The 18,406-nt window shown below is 28.9% G+C and overlaps 1 protein-coding gene across 5 annotated transcripts in view; it reads right to left on the reverse strand.

Annotated features, from left to right (window-relative positions):
* Positions 1 to 11,688: 11,688 nt before the first annotated feature.
* LOC107452256 (uncharacterized) overlaps positions 11,689 to 18,406 on the reverse strand; it is an 84,709-nt gene continuing 77,991 nt past the window's right edge. For all 5 annotated transcript variants that reach the window (XM_043053184.3, XM_087156119.1, XM_021147705.4 and 2 more), the window contains exon 19: positions 11,689 to 14,050. In XM_043053184.3, coding sequence (XP_042909118.1) covers positions 13,621 to 14,050 — 430 coding nt within the window. In that variant the 3' untranslated portion in view covers positions 11,689 to 13,620. The remainder of the gene's footprint in view (positions 14,051 to 18,406) is intronic.

Consider the following 18,406-nt stretch of genomic DNA (forward strand, 5'->3'; position numbering starts at 1 on the left):
AATCAATACCAGAGGACATATCTTTCATAAGTCTGTACAAATTTTCGCATTTGCCGATGACATTGACATCATAGCGCGAACACAATCTGACTTAAAGCAAGCTTTTCTATCCATGGAAAAAGAGGCAAAAAAAAAATGCATCTCACTATTAACCAGGAGAAAACCAAGTATATGCAATGCACCAAAATAACTGATTTTACAACTCACTTGCAAATTGGTGAATACAAGTTTGAAAAAGTAAACAGTTTTTTTTAATCTTGGTTCTGAAGTCAACGTTAATGGCAATATCGCACCCGAAATACAAAGAAGAATCAATAGTGCAAGTAAATGTTTTTATGGATTAAAAAAATATTTAAAATCAAACCTACTAAAAAGAGATACTAAACTGTTAATTTATAAATGCTTTATCAGACCTATCCTAACATATGCCTCAGAAACTTGGACAACAACACAGAAAGATGAGAATTCCTTGGGAATCTTCGAACGTCGGATCCTAAGATCCATTTTTTGGGGCAAACAAGTTGATGGTACTTGGTACAGACGTTCAAACTCAGAACTCTATCGGGCTTTTAGAGAGCCTGATGTTGTCAAGTATGTAAAAATCCAAAGAATTAAATGGGCTGGTCACATCATTCGAATGAACAGAGAGCGTTCGACAAACATAATCTTTTTGGCTCAGCCCATCGGATCAAGGCCCAGAGGTCGACCAAAGCTGAGATGGGCCGACTGCGTGGAAAGAGACTTTTCAGTCTTAAAAGTCTCAAACTGGAAGACAACTGCCAGGCGGAGGCAGGCTTGGAGGAAGTTGATTGAGAAGGCCAGGGTCCACCCGGGGCTGTCGTGCCATTGAGGAAGGAAGGACTTATAAAGCAGGTAAGTGTTATGATTTTGTAATAAAAAATGTACTTAGAAATAATTGTTTTTTCTCATTTGATGATAGTTTTATACAAAATGATTTTCTACGTCTGAAACTTTAAGATTGAAAGAAAAAAAATCAACTCAAAAAAGTTTTTCAATTCAATATGAGGAATTTTTAGGGTCAATTTTTTATTATAAAGATTCTTTATTTTACGTTTTTTAGATTTAAGTAATGATTTTTTTTAATGAAAATTTAAACTTTTCTGTTAAAATTGTAGTCAAAAAGCTTGTTTTTCAAAATTAAATTACATAAGATTATATGCGTCTGTATACTTAACATATTTTAATGTTTGAAGTAATTTGATTCAGAAAATTATGGGATGTAAAGTTTAAATAGACTATTCATATTAGATCATTAAACTTAGTAGAGCAATTTCTTGAGAATTAGGATTTCTCTCTTATTAGAATATCGATACTTTTTTGTTTTTGTTTATTTACAAATATTTTTCCAATGCGTTTCAGATATTCCTTCCTTAAAAAAAATATTAAATTTCGAGATCTATTAATACTATATTGTCAAATGCATCAGAAGGAATATCAAAAAAATTTTATTTTCAAATTTAATAAGCCACAATAAAAAAGGGACGTAATGAAGAACTCTCCTGAGCGACTGAACGTGTTGTTCTCCTAGCAGTCATTCGTCTCAAATAACAAAGCCCTCTATAGGTCGTTGCTTTCGCGAATCTCAAATTTCTAACGTCAGAAACAACGAAATTCACAGGCTTGCGATCAAATATGCAATTTTATGCTCATTGCAGATGACGTCATTCCATTACAGAGCCACTAATTTACACGTTGCAGTTTGCCAGTTTTACTTAGCAACTCTTATTTGACAAGGTATTCAAATTTCATTGGGATTCGCTATTTTTGCAATTTTTCCTTAATTTATGATAATCGGTGTAGAAAAACGAAATTAATTTGCGGCACATATTAATAATAATAGGACGTAATTAATTTGCGTCCTATGCGAACTTTCCTCTCTTTTCCTTCAAAATTTTAACCCCTTACAGTGGTATTAAATTCTGAAATTTATTTTATTATATGTATTTTTTTCTCTTTACCTTAATAATGTAGAACATCTCTTCAGCATAGAGAATTTCTAATTCATATTTTTTTCTTTTTTCATAAAAACAGTGCCAATTTACAGGTAGATGGGGGAAATTAGCTCAAATGTTTGACTCTGACTCCGGACTTTCTCGATAGCTCGACTTCAACGTATAGGGGAGAGTGGGGTCAGTTGTAACATTTTTTACTTAACTATTTTTAACTAACAAAAAATCCAATATGTTATTAGTATTAATTGACAGACGAGTAAAGTAGACTATCCTCTACTAGAAAAAAATAATAAATACCTTATTTTAAATGTTATTATATTAGTTATTAACAATTTTTGACAGTCGTTCACTTGTTACAATTGTCCCCACTTACGGGGTCAATTGTAACAGTTCATAAATTGAACTGAAACATAGTTAATTATACATATTATCATAGTTGTGATATATTTTTTTAATGATCAAAATAGTAGTGATATTTTAGGAGTAAAAATAATAATGAGCAGAGACCTAAAAGATTAAACTTTTAACTTTAAGGGGTTAAAAATTTTAATTTATGCTGTGAAAGGTGACAAATAAAATATTGCACATGCAACATAATATAAATGATATAGGAAACTATTGGTGGTTCTTAAAGAGTTAAGTAATGGTTTGTAAACATAAGATTATTTATTTTCAGCTGTTACAATCGTCCCCAAAACGCCATTTCAGCTTCATTTGTTAAAAACAATGCTAGTTAATTAACAAAACTGATCTTTTTTTGAAATGTTAATTAAGGTGTCCACTTACATATTCGGTTAATAATTTTTATTTGTTTAAAGAAAATTACTTTGTTACAATATAATATTCTAATACCAAAAAAAGTACTTACGTAGCGTGAAAATATCTTTTGTGATGTAACTCTTTCAAAAGTACATAAAAATGGTTGCCAGCAGGGGTGTGCATGTAGATTTATTAAATACACCTTGTGCGCCACCTAGGAACCAGATCTAGAATCCGACACTCGAAATATTTGCTCTGTTACAATCGTACCCTGTTACAATTGACCCCACTCTCCCCATCTCAATTAAAATTTCCACCAAATTCCAGGAAGGGTATTAATATTAAGTATTTGTTAATTATACATTTCTTTTGCTTATGTACATTTAAAGTAAAATGCACTTTATTTAAAATTATATTTAGTATTACAGTTTAAGAATTAAATTTCGAAAAATATATTTGTACAAAATATTTAAATTGTACAAAGCCATTATTGGCGATCGAAATGGGCAACAGGTGACGTACAGCAGAACTCTCTACCTATGATAACACTTCGCATGCTTGCACCATTAACGTGTAAAGAGCGATAGAAGAAGGAAATACATTAGTTTTTGCCTGAATTTTCAAACAGATTAAAAAATTTTAAGTTAGGAAACTATAAGGAACTAAAAATTACATTGAACATATTTAAAAAAAAAAGACATCATAAAGACTTTAAAAAATACTTTTCACAATTAAATACGAAAAATATTAAGAAAGGTGAAAATATCATAGAAAAGAGAAGGCGAGACAAAGGGGGAGGGTCATGACATGGAACCGGTCTTCTCCCCAGATGGCGTATTCGAGAGTTGCAATAGGCTTGTAAATACATATCTACGCATCTTATGACCAGAAATTGTTTAGTGAATATTTTTGAATTAGGAACCTAATAAAAATCAAAATCATTCGCATAATTTTTTTTAAAATTAACTTAGCTAAATAAATTTGGGTTTGAAATTGAGAAATTAAAATGTAACTTATTTCTACTTCATTTATTAATCTGGATTTTTAAATAGTACATGATGATTTTCAGTGTTTTTTTCTTTTCCTTCAATAAATTGGTTAAAATAGGCTAGAAAACACTCAAGTGCAATTAATTAAGTCGGTGATAAGTAATAATTTAAATAATTGTTATAATATTCATTCGAGTTTTATTTTTGTTTATATAATTATATACAGTTGTCTAAATAATTGTTATAAGATTGAAATCTTTTCTTTTCCTCTATTAATCTATTGGATCAAACTTAACAATCCGAAGTCGGGTAAACTTGTCCGACTCCTGCACTAAATTCCAAAGTCAAATAAGTATGTAGATTAAGTATTAAACTGGTCGTTTCAAATCTCAAATAATGGTTTCCAATAAATAAAAAAGAACGTTACTTTTTTTTCCTTTAATTTCGGCTTTAATGGCCACTTTCAAAATAAATATCTCAATTGTCTTTATAACGGCAAACTTTAACTTTTTCATATGAAATGAACTTGAAAATTGCAAATTTATTCTTCACGTTAGAGCTTTTCTGAATATTCTTCTAAACAATTAATTTTAAGAATTGTGTGAAACACTCGCAATCACAAAAACAGTAATGTAGGATATACTCCGCTAATTGAATATAATGGTCGTATTTGTTATATATATCAATTAATATACTCATTTAGAGATTATCCCTTAGTTTCTAATTGAGCTAAAATTCAAATCATGTAAAGGCCGTAACTACTTCGTGACAGTCGGGGCACCGCCCCGGGAACCACATATGAAGGGATCACATCGCATTCTTTTAAAATTATTATTATTTTTTTAAATAGGAAATTGTGTGAAGATGTATAGGTATCTACTGCATATCTACTGTGATTGCAAAAAATTTTCTTTTTTGCAATTGCATCTCTACTTTAACATAAAGGAAAGGGTAAAACGGCGAAAAGACTTTTTCCTAGAATATATCCTTCCCTCAAAAGAACAAACAAGCTTTACAGAAAGGGGGAAAGGCTGGAACTGCATGTATAGTTTGTCTAAAATAGGAACTCCTTCAGACATTCGTCTGAACCTGTGGCGGTGACTATGGTAACGAGGTATGACTATTTCAACTAGGGGTGCGGGGTCACTGTTTTGGAGTGGTTTCGACCCTGGTTGGCGAGAGAATTAGAAGCTTTTCCTCCAGTCTATTATGTTAGTCCTAGAGTGAAGCTACCCTCCTAAAATGCGCCATTCTTGTTTCCATAGCACTAGACGACCTCAGACTTTGTGGCGGGAGGAGTTCTTAGCTTAGACAAACTATAGTTGATTGTTAACACATTCTGTGTATTGCACTTGTGATGTAGTTGTTTTCTCTACTATCTTGTCAGATCCAGTGAGGGGCAGTTCAGGGGGCTGAGGGGTTACATGCCCCCTCGAAAATTTAAGTAAGGGGGCAAGAAACAAAATTTTTTTTTCCTATCTTAGAAGCTGTTTTTCTAATATAAAATTTTATTTTTTTCTCTAATTAAAGTGAGGAGGCAAAAATTTAATTTGCCCCTCCTGAAATTAAGACACACGCGAAAATAAAGTAAAGTAAAATTGGTAATTTTTAAAAAAAAGTTTTCAATTTTTAAGTTATTTTTGAAATAGACAATTTTATATTCATCTAAAATTTATGTGTGGGGGTCAATAATGTGCTTCGCCCCTTCTGATATATAGACCACGGTGCGCCTTAACCAAAGTTAAATAAAATGCTCTTACACCTAGAAAATTAGAAGAGATTCTGAATTTACAATGTTCTTAGATAATAAAAATCGGAAAATTAAAATAATCTGTGGAGAGATTTTTAAAAAAATCCACTTTGAAAATTTTTGCGCACGAAGTATGATATTTTGGAAAATCTGGCGTTGTTTTATATCAATAGAAAGGAAAAAAAGATTTTTCAGTTGTAATTCTATTAAACTTTTATTATTTAAACATTTTATTGTTGATAAAATATGAAAATGTAACATAATTTAATTAAAATTACATCAATTTAAACATGTGAAGCATTATATCTACAAAAAGCGCTCGAAAGGTGTTCAGGATAATCCGGGTGATTTGCAGCATTTTTATTAGTTTCCCAGGAAAACTTTAAGAAATCAAAATGTACGGACTCCATTGCCTGCTCCCCAAAAAATGCTAATCCTTCACCGTTTTGTCACAGAACTGTTCAATGTGAAAAAAAACTGCGTGTACCTTTGGTGTAACGCTGACACCTAAGTCCATGTAGCTTTTTTTGAAAGCTTCTATACATGCTTTGTAATTTTGGTCAAGATTATTTCCGAAGCATGCAGAAACCATTTTTTTGAAGTCGTCAAATACTTTAACATACTTCAGTATTGCAAGATTTTTAAACTGGCGCAGAAGTTCTTCTTTATCCAAAAGTGTTTTGCATGCATTTCCCTTAAACCCAGAACATCCTCGTCTGATTTCACTCTGAACGTGACAAGCTTTTGTCCATGTCAGCGATTCATTTTCACACTCTTTCGACATATGCGTGAAAACAGTGTTAACAACACTAAGCATAATGTGTAATTCTGGCGGTGGAATAATTTCTAGGAATGTTTTGCCTCCAACAGTTGCAATTAGCGGTGGATGAATGCAATTGAATAATCTTTTGCTTTGTTTTTTTTTTAACCTTTTTCTTCAGTCAGCCAACTTGTATAATACGATGAAACATTTTCGGGGGATCTCAATTCGCCTCAGCTGCTTAGCTCATCTTTCTTAGCATAACAATAAGTGCATGGGTATGCGCTGTTGTGCGACATTATACCTGCTTAGATATTCGCTAACTTCAAATCGGTTGCAATTGTGCCGTGGAAAGGACTTATATTCAACGTTGAAATGAGTTGATCTACATTCTTATAATTTTCTTGTGCACTCGGAACGACTGCTAGAATGAATAGTCGTTTAACTCCAGAATCCAGAAATTTCCTTGCAGCTATCTCCTCATCATACTTAGCACGCTTACCGCTGCACTCGAAGTCCAACTCATTTGATTGTACAGAAAGACATATTTTTAAAAATCCACCTCCTCCGTCAATACCCATTTTTAAGTGAACATCCAGTATATCTCGTTTATTTTTCACATGCGGAACAAAAGCAGGAACATCTTTGCAGTAAACTCCAAGCGCAGGAGCATCCGAGACTTCATCGCCTTTTATACAAACGAAAGGAAATTCCTTAAAATCAAAATAATCGTCGACAGAATGACCTGTGAAATTAAGTTTTGTTCTTTTATCCTGGTTCAATTGCTTTTCTACTTCGTGTACACACACGAATGGAAGCTGCCCTTTTTAAAGTCTTGTGTCGCTAAAGTCGATTTAAGTTTTTATTATTTTTGTTTCTTAAATAGTGGTTCACCGACTATAATTAACAATTAAAAAACTTCGAATAATTATACAATTTATTATAAACGGTTATTATGAATATTTAATAAAAAATTTTTTTTCTGTTTATAAGTATAAAATGATGCTAACATTTTTGAAATATCGCACTTCGTGAGCAAAAATGTTCAAAGTGGGTTTTTTTAAAAATCTCTCCACAGATTATTTTAATTTTTCGATTTTTATTATCTAAGAACATTGTAAATTCAGAATCTCTTCTAATTTTCTAGGTGTAAGAGCTTTTTATTTAACTTTGGTTAAGGCGCACCGTGAGACATTTACCAAGACATAGTCAAGTAAAACAGGAAATTTTAGAGAAAAAAAGCTATTCTTTCTCAACTTTGAAGCTATACACAAAATAGAAAGCTTTATTTTGTTCTGAAACTCAATTGAAGGGGAAAATAATGCGCCTTTTGACATTTGTGAAAGTAAAGCGAAAAAAGAAAAATATTTTTATTTTAAATTTTCACTCTATTTTTCAGGTAGAAAATTGTTTTCGGCCGAAATAGTAAAAAGGGAGTGAACAAAGTGCTTCGCCTCTTCTGAAATTCCGATGCGCAGGAAAATAGTTATGAACAATTTTTAATTAAAGAAAAATCTTTTTTGAAACTATTTTCCAAGTAAAAAACTTTATTTTCTTCTAAGACGAAAGTGAAGGGACGGAAAATTTGCCTTGCCCCTTCTGAAATTTAAAAATTCTGCCCTTCTGAACACTTGTGAAAATAAAGTTAAGTAAAATTTTCAATTTTAGAATTTTTTTTTTTTTTTTAAACTTTGAAGATATTTTCCAAATAGGAAACTTTATTTCCCTCTCAAATTAAAGCGAAGAGGCGAAAAATGTAATTTCTGAATTTCAGAAATTCGCAAAAATAAATTCAAGCAAAATAGGTAATTAAAAAAAAAATATTTTTTTTTTTCAACATAGAATCTATTTTCCAAAAATAAAACTTCATTTTCCTCAAAAATGAAAGTGAGGGAGGAAAAGTTTGCTTCGCATCTTCTAAAATTTAAACATTAACAGAATAAAATCAAGTAAAATTGGTAATTTTAGAAAAAAAAAAGTTTTTTTTTTCAACTTCGAGGATATTTTCAAAGTAGAAAACTTTATTTTCCTATTAAATTAAAGTAAGGGAGCGAAAAATATGCTTTGCTCCTTCTGAAGTTTAGACATTCGCAGTAATAAAGCCAAGTAAAATTGTTTTTTCTTCCTTCTTCGATTTCAAAGGTATTTTCCTCTTAAATTAAAGTGAGTGACAAAAAATCTGCTTCGGATCTTCTGAAATTTAGACATTCACGAAAATAAAGTAAAGTAAAATTTTTAATTTTAGGAGGAAAAGTTTTTTTTTTAAAAAAAAAACTTCGTAGCCATTTATTCCAAATAGAAAACTTTACTTTTTATCTTAAATTAAAGAGATTGGCGAAAATTCTGCTTTGCATTTTCAGAAATTCACAAAAGTAAAGTCAAGAAAAATTGGTAATTTTAGGGAAAAAAAAGAAAACCCTACTTTTTTTCAATTTTGAAGTTATTTTCCAAATATAGAAAATTTTCTCTTAAATTAAAGTGAGGGGGAAAAGAATGTACTTAACTCCTTATGAAATTCAAACATTCCTGAAAATAAAGTTAATTTAGAATTTAACTATTTTTTTCAACTTTAAAATTAGTTTCCAAATAGAAAACTTCATTTTCCTCAGAAATTTAATTGAGGGGGAGGGGTGATAAGCATCAACTCTTCTGAAAATTTGACATTGGCTAATAAAGTAAAGTATACATTGGTAATTTCAGAAAATGAAATTACTTTTTTTTTCAAGTTCGCAGCTATTTTCCAAATAGAAAATTTTTTTCCACCGAGACAAATTACGCTTCAGCTTTCTTTAATTTTTTTTCTACACATGAAAACTTTTAATACATTAAAAAAAACATTAAAACTAAAAAAAAGGGCACAGTACAAAAAAAATTAAAACAATTGTTTAGAATACTAAAATAATTGCCACTCTTTTTCCCTTCCCTGGATAGAGCAATAAAATGCATCCTTCACTTACAAATAGAGATATTTTAAAGCATCTTTGACGTTCAACAACTTTCTTCATACCACCCACAGTTATCTGACTCCTCAAAAACTAGGCACCTCATTTTACACTATGGGAAAATCTCCGTTTCCTTCTTTAAATTGCCCTGGGCTCTTTTATAAAATGTCATATATTCACAGAACCATCTACTTGTTGGATAATAAATTACCTTAAAATAATTAAATTACCTTAAACAAGCAATTATCTAGATGTTCTAGAAAAACAGATGTAAGCTTTTAAGGGATCTAAGGAAATGACTCTTGTTTACATTTACTTTGGTTTTTGTCAAGAGTGTTTTTCTGAGCCAAACGTTCTAATCACTCTCTGTTAAATTTCTAATAAGAAGAAATGTTACTCTCTTAAATTTTAAGGGAATTTCACATCAAAGAATTACACAATTAAATAATAAATTAAGTACATAATGATGGATCTGATATTCTCGTATTCTTACAAGTAATAGTTAAAAGCGAATTAAATCGGTAAAAACTTGTTCGCTTTCTGGGCACTGTGGGAAAGCGATAATATCACTAATTACAAGTCTAGAATAATTTTAGTCATGCTGCTTTATTGCTTTATATTATAAAAATATGTTTCGAAATAGTTAAAATTGCATTAGGTTTTGTATTATTTTTCAACCACAGCTTTACTTAATGAAGTAAATATTAATAGATATTAGAAAAATAAAGGAATAAAAAGTTTTAAAAAAATCAACAGAACAAAACTTTTTACAATTGATTGTTTAAAAATACACTTAAGAACTGAGAAAAATCGAACTTTTATATTATCACTTTTTGAAATAGGATTATAGAATGCGCAAAAAAAAAATTGCTAAGTAACTAAATAAATAATAATAATGAACCCCCCTGATCTAATGATTGGGTCTTAACATATTGTTGTACTCAATCTTAATTGTTTCAGGGGTGACCACGAATACGCTAATTAATTAGTGCAGACGATACTTGAAATTAAGAAATCAGGCACAAAAACTTACTTTTTCTAAACGAACATACCTTTTTGTTCGACGGATTCGAATGTCTAGTCCCTAAAATATAGGGGATAGCCACAATCTGGGAAATATGGTCCCAATAGTTTGGTCAGAGCAGCGATTCAAAGGTTAAGGCTAATTCTAATCCCCTTAATGCTAATTTTACTTTTTGCGCATTTCGCCATAACTCAAGAATTTTTTAAGCGAATTAAAAATTGTTTGCACACAATTATAAAATTCACTTATCCAAAGATAATTCTACGCAAAAAATAACTTTTAATAAATATTTATTATTTTATTTAATAATAGTCGAAAAAATTTTGAATTGCAAGATGTACACTATTTTAAAATATAAAATTTTATAAAGGAAATATAAAATGAGAGCGATATTTGTTAAATAGTTTCTGAACAACTGAATTTTAAAAATAGAACTTTTTAAAAATTCATTTTCTGATGAGTTTTCAGACCGAATTCGTTCAAATTTTTTATCTTGCCATGTGAAATTACATTCCTTAAAATGCTGTAAAAAATGTTTATACTTTTCAATTCAAAATTTTACAGACTGTTACTAATAAATATTAAGAATAATTTTATAATTGTGGGCAAAAATTTTTCAGTTCATTTTAAAAAGTTTCGAGATAGGTCGAAATACTCAAAAAAAGGTATGTATATTCTAAGAAAGTACGTTTTTGTGTCTGATTTTGTAAATTCCAATATCGTTTGCACTAATTATTTAGTCTATTTGTTGTCAGCCCCTCAGACCATTGAGATTTAATTCTTTAACGTGAAGTTCTTAACGTCATTAAAAGTCAAGTTATTTAAAATTATCAATTTTTTTTGTGCTTCAGAATACATCACTTTTTAAAATCTCTTTAACAGCTAGTGGTTATGAATGAGAGACTTTTCTATGGCATTTTTAATTTCAAGAAAATAAATCATCAAGACTTGACATAATTTCACTGCCATATTGCCTATTGCGGCGCCCATAGCAGATATACTGTAAGAGAGAGCTTCCTAAGCTCTCCCCTCACGATCCTTTATCCAATCCTTTGGTTAAGTATTTTCCTTATTAGTGAGTGTCTGGGAAAAGAAGCAAGGGCTGAAAGCTAGATTGTGTGGAAAGGAAGAATACAATCACAGATAACAATTCACTTTACAAATTTAAGAGCACTCCCTCAAAATCTTCTTCCTTGATATAAATGTTCTTGCTTTAGAACTTTTACACCACTCTAGTTCATTATAAGAAGTTTAGTTGTAAAAATAATCCCTTTTCCTTTCTTCAAATGAAAATCATTGCCATAAAAATATCCAAAAGAGATAAATATGGGACGGAGGTGTTCTCCCAAAAAAAGAAAACAGTTACCGATATTTGGATTTAGTAGGTAACTTTAAATATAAATTAACAAGAATTGTGTCAGTGTTTTTTTTTTCATGCAGCACAATGTAGTCATATGTTAGATAAATGAATTATAGAATTAAAATATAAAATTATTAGATAAAAGAAATTTATTACAATTTTGAAATTAATGTTTGTAAAAAAGAGATGAATGTCGCTTAAGACTTAAATACTCAATAACACAAAGTAAGCAACACTAATTTAAAATGAAATTCTTCAGAACTTTATGCACATTGTCTACATCATTTTAAAAAGATGCATGTCAAAGTATAAAAGGAACATTTCTTTATTTACAAACCTTCGTAACATAGCCTGATATGTATAAAGTGAGAGTAGAAAAGGTAAACATTTCAAAAAATAAAAACTTGACAGTGAGTTTAAAAGCTTAATATCTTAGACACAGCATTATGTCAGAAAAGCAGGATCTTATAACAAATAAATGATAATATAAAATTAAAAATTATTAAGTGGTATCATTAAATGATGATATACTTGGATAGAAATAGAAACTAATTTTATTTCTAAAACTACAAACATTAACCTCTTTTAACATTTCATTAGTTATTTAAATAAAATACAACCAATGCAAAAGTCAAATATATTTTACCATTCATGTTTTAATATGATATGTAATAGGAGAACCTAAAACATTTATCAGTGATGTTAAAACTTCTAAATAGGCAGCCATATTATTAAGAGGGTAAAGGTTGCAAGAAGTTAAAGATTATTATTTGAATTTTTAATGAACTTTTTTTTAAATTGTTAAAAAATTTTATAAAAACAAAAATGGCGCTATTAACCTGGAAAAAAAAAAGTCTTATTAACTTTAAAAAAAAGGAATTGAGAAACTAGACAGCCAACCATTTAAACTTAATTAGGTTAAGTATACCTTCTATCAGACTCATTGAGTAGATACAAATTTTTAACGGAATTTTCATTTTTAAACAAAAATGCATTTAGTAGAGCATTTTGTTATAAAAGATGAAATATTTTTCTAAATTTTTTATATAAAAATATTGTTTTGTCTTATTTTAATTTGACTTTGAGTTCCAAGTTAATACAAAGAGATAAATATGCATATATATTTAGCTATATTTTTTAATTGCATAGCAGCACTTTGTGCGAAATACAGCATAAATATTTTGCATGACTTCTTGCAATATTTAATAAAAAAGTTACATTTTATGTAGAATGTTTAGTAAATAATAAGTAGACAAGAGTCTTTTGTATAATGTCCATATAAATGGAATAGACTGTAAAACAAACATAAAAGAGACAAAAAAAAAATTGTGATCCGAACACTATTTAGCTGAAAAGCACTATAAAAATATATTCACAATAAGAATATTTAGTAAATTTTTGGCTTGAAAAATCACAAAAATAATTTATTACTCTTCTCTCCCACTCATTGAAGAAATATCTTTTGAGACTTTCCTCATATAAGATAAAATTTGATTCGTTTGTAAGAATAAAATTTACATCTTTAGATACTTTGATTAAGCGCATCTTTAGATACTTTGACTAGTATATAAAATTATAAATAAATAGTTCTTTATTGAAAAATTTAATATCAGAAAATTTTAAACTCTGACATTAACAATATAAAGACAAACATCTTTTTTAAACACTTAGAAAACATATAAGTAAATATCACAAACAATTTTTTACATATACCAAGGCAGAAAAACAATGTATATCAAACACAAAATTAATCATAAGAAACTTAAGAATACAAATAGTTCTAAAATAGGAACGGTATGATAAATTAAGTAAATATACACAAAAATTAAATAAATAAGTAATCATCAAATAAGAAGATTTGGTATTTGAATATTGGTTTACAAAATATTTTCTAATAAATTCTATTCATTATGTTCATTAGAAAAAAAAATTTCTAATCTTTAGAAATTTTCCTATAAAAAAAGTCAAAATAAGAATTTTTTAAAATATAAGCCTTATAAGCAATTGCATTTTTCCTAAATTAACTACTCACCTCTATAAACTTTGGAAATGCAGAAAATTGACTATAAATTAGTACTTTGGGGCTGAATATCTGACTGCTTATGTTTGTCAAAATTTCTTTTACTTTTCTTTCGAAAACTTTCATGCAAAGTTGCTTTTTTACTTGTGAATTTGAAGCCTGAATGTTTGAGTAAGCCATTGTTAATGGTCATTGAACTCATTTCCATATGTGTAGGTTCAAATAATCCAATTTCTATTTGATCATGAAGAGCTGCTTTACGAGTTTGCCAAACTGATGAAAAAGAATGGACTCTTTCTCTATCACGATTGTGTATTTGCAATGTACCATAATCCATTACTTGTACACTTGATGTTGGTAAATCAAGACATGGAGTAATAATTTCAGGGTTTTCAGCTAGTATTTCTACTATTTCTGCTGCTTGGGGTCTATCTCGAGGATTTTTAGACCAACATTGCAGTAATAAGGCATTCCTGAAACAAGAAAATATATTTAATAATTACAAATTTAATAATAATGTTTTCTGAAAATTTAAAGTAAAACATAGTTGCCAACCAGGAACTCATTGAATTCCCAGAATATTAAAAGTGATAGCCAAATAACATTTTAAGGCAAACTCAATGTGTTTAATTTTGCTCACATTTAAGAACTTTTCTGCAAAATTAATAGGTTTTATATAAACTTTTAAGTTGATTAGATGTAATGGTGGACAACATCATTCTAAGTTAAATGAATTAATTTAATAAAATGTTAAAAAATTACTACTAGGTACTTTAAATACTGAAATATTTATAAAATTTACTACCACTCTAAATATTCAAAGAAAAATGTTCCGTTAAATCAGAACAAGTTGGTAGGCAAGATAAAACAAAATGGGAACTAGTTTTAAACAATTGAACAAAAAAAATTATGAAATACTTTAATAAAAATTTATTTGTAGGGGATAACAACATATTTCATTAAAAACAAATTATTTATTTTCCACACAACAAGAGATTTTTTCCCCACTTACAATAAAGATTTTAATTATATATTGCATGATAACAAAAATAAATACAAAATGAGAACAGAGTGATTGTTCTTAATAAAAACACCGAAGCATGAAATTAGCTATATTATATCACACAAACTATTTTAATACACTGCTGGCTATAACTACATCAGAAAGGGATGTAAATTACAGAATGATACCTACTGTGCACATACATTTTAGTAGAAACAGTAAGTCATTAAATTTACATAAAATGAGGATCCTGAGAAATTAGTAACTAAAGTTGCCACTTCAAGCAGAAATAATAGTATTCATACACTTCTGCAGGAAGATAAATAAAGATTGTATGACATTTTTGGGATCCTCAGTCAATTCAGTTTCAAGACTCTACAACAGATTATTAACATAGCAATTAGTAAGTGGTGGAACCCAGTGAATTTATATTCTGTGAACAATGTATGCCTCAAATCACATGAGGTATCACATCTTTAACTGAAGATAGTGTGTTTAAATGCGAATTGAGTTTGGGGAAAAATGCTTCAAATCCTTGCTATTAAATGAATTATGGGTGTTGATACAATACTGTTTGCTTTGTGTGAATGAACTGAAAATCTAAACGTTTGTAAATCATACAATGTTTTATCTGCCATGCAAATATCACAAGTGTGATGTCTCACCTTCTTTGTTCAGAAATTTAAATGCTTAGTAGTGTAGTTAAAAAAAATTGAAACTGTCCTTTAACAAAATCATTTTAATAATTTTTAAAATCATATTTTTGGGAGACAATGTGTCATAAATTAATAGTTTTCCTGGATGTTTATTTATTCTGCTTATGCAATTTAGAGATATGAAATCAAAGAATTTGCTCAAAGAAAAATAAAATAAAAAAGCAAGAGGAGTAAATTCTTCTTCTTATGGAATTTGAAGAGTCATAACTAAGATGCAATGAAGCAGAACATGGAATTGTTAAAGAATCTAAATGTAAAGAAACCATAGATGAACTAAACATAGGGATTAAATTAAATTGAAAAGTAGAACCACTGGCTTTGTAGTATTGTGAAGAAAAAAAAAATCTGAGTATTTTTCAAAATCAATCAGGACATTTTTTGGAGCAGTATACATATTTCAGACTATTTTTTTTTAAAAAAAGCAAGTGTTAAATTTTAAAAAAATGTTATTTGCTCTACTTAAGTGCATTAAAAACAAATTTTATTGCAGAAGAAGTCAGGTGAAAGAGATGAATCGATAATTGTGAAACTACTGAAGTCCAACCTTCATAATTTGTTACATTTGCGTAATGCAATAAATAAGCGTATGACCCCTGAATTCATCACCATAAAACTAAATAATATAAAATTGTTAATTGTTTTTCTTTTTCATAGAATGACAGAATTCCAAATCCGTTGAAAAAAATAATATGTTTATTCAGAGAAAGGACGTTTTTGTATCTGATTTCTCAACTTAAAATACTGACTGCAGAAATTAATTAGCACATTTGAGGTAAACCCATTGAATTATTGAGTATGTGAGTCTTAGTACGTGAAAATCCGATCATTGGGATCAAAAATTATTCAGAGTGGTTACTTTTATTTGTGCAATTTGAAAAACATAGTTTTCACTAATTTTATTAGCTAATTTTCACTAATTTTATCAGCTGATTTTTATTTTTAGTCCTACTATTAATTTTAATCTAAAGCTAGAATCTAAAGTTCTTATTTCAAAACAGTCAGCATATTTAACATGTTGAATGCAATGGGGGTTACCGGTGACGGGCACTGAGTTTGTTCATAGAGCCACGGGGGTCACCTGTGATTGGCACTGAGTTTGTTCATAACGTCACAGGGGTCACCGGTGACCCGCGAAGCTAAGATTATTAGAAACACATAATTCGAGTAAATTTTTAATGCTTAATTTTTTTTAAATATTATTATCGTTACTAAAATGGTTTGAAGAAAGTAATGCAATACATACTGAGAAAATCATTTAGGCCAGACGAACAAGCTATGTAAAATTAGCGTGGCATTCAACACATTAAAATAAGTTATTAAATATTTCTAAAACTATTAATACATAATAAAATGGTTTTCATCTCATTTGATTAATCCTAAGAAATCTATAGAATCAAAACTGTTTCTCTGCATAGCAATGTACTGTACTATTTACCCATAAAAACTTTTATAACTTTTGATTTATCAGTTGTATCGACTTGAATGAGATTTTATTCAACTCAGCCTAAAAAAATACATTTAAACAATGCCACTAGTCTAGAAAGCAAAGTGTAATCTTTCTCCCACTTTTGATCACCTCAGTGAATTGTAGATTGAGACTGTTAGATCAGTGTTTCTAGATTGAAATTCTAATTTGAGACTAGGTTGATTGTGACTTCAGATACTCATATTTACACTTAAATCAAATTTATTAAACAATTTACAGCTTTCTCATAGTTATTTTTGCATTCAATTAATCAGGTCTCAAACTAAGGTCACATTACATAAAATTTTAATCACTAACCATAGACCTGTGAATTGATTTTGCTGTTTTTAAGGCTTCTTTTCTAGAAAATTTCATACTTGTCTATTTTGGAAAAGGCAGTTAACGACCTTGAAAATTTTGCAAAATTTCAGTTTTAATAACTTTACTTTATAGTTAATTTATTGTCATGCCAAATATAAACCACACATGTTTACATTTTTAGGTACTACTCATTGGTGTGCGCTCACTGTTGGAACTAGTAGATATTGACAGTTAAACTCGACGTTAAAAGCCTTTTTATCGGAGAAGTTTTAATGATCTTTGACGTTCAATACAAAGGTCCACTGCATAAAAAAGTATAAAAAGAAAAATATCAAGTATCCAAACCTGCCTGATTTGTCCATATTTAAAAAAAAAAAAAAAAAAAAAAAAAAAAAAAAAAACAGGCTCTTAAACAATGAATCCTGTGGGTAAGGCTATATGCCTGAACTATGTACATAATTAGTAGACTGTTTATGTTATATTGGATCCATCGAATTTTGCCATTTTTATTAGCATTATCAATTAAAATAAAAAAAATAATCATAAATCCAAACTTTTCAATTTTTCAAGTCTATTTTTTAAAAATTAGTATTCTAAGGAAATGTGAACACATACAAAAATTAGGATATCAGAACAAAAAGCTAAAAACAGGACAAGTAAAGGTACTTTTTTTTATCTGGAAGATCAGGATGACTATAAACCCTGTGAAACAGCACATCAAGGGGCAAATTTGTAAGCTTTGAAACAATGTTGGATTTTTAGTTTCTAAGTTAACTACATACACAATTTACAGGAGTAAACAAAATGGCTTTCAAAAAAGCATATTTAAAGTTTACATGGTAGTGTTGTAAACATTGTGCATTCACTACTTTCATTAAGTTATAAGAATTATAATTTTAATAAAACAACTCTAATAAATAAACTATATATTCTCAAATATTATAGTAACAATAAGTTATAGCAAAGTGTAACTCTGTTTGAACCTTCTAAATGAGACTCAATCCTTTATTAATAGGAATGTAGATAACTTTACTGATTTAAGAATGGTCTCTGAGCAATGAAGATTATAATTCAATGCATAAAAAAAGATTATTAAGGATAAATTAACATATTTTTAAAAACTAATTTTTACAAGGCCATCTTTAATTTTGTTCCTTGTAAATGTTTATTTTTTGGATAATGAAAATAATTTAATAAGACTGATAAAAAGGATAAAATATGTTAAATTGCCATGAAAGAGATACAGAAAGAAGAAACTTTTTTTTTAAGGGAAAAAACTGTTTTTATATTTTATAGTTTATAAGTTTTCATTGGAGCTTAACAA

The sequence above is a fragment of the Parasteatoda tepidariorum genome, chromosome 12 (genome assembly GCF_982258835.1).
Source record: "Parasteatoda tepidariorum strain Cologne lab strain chromosome 12, Ptep-v5.0, whole genome shotgun sequence".
Lineage (NCBI taxonomy): Eukaryota > Metazoa > Arthropoda > Arachnida > Araneae > Theridiidae > Parasteatoda > Parasteatoda tepidariorum.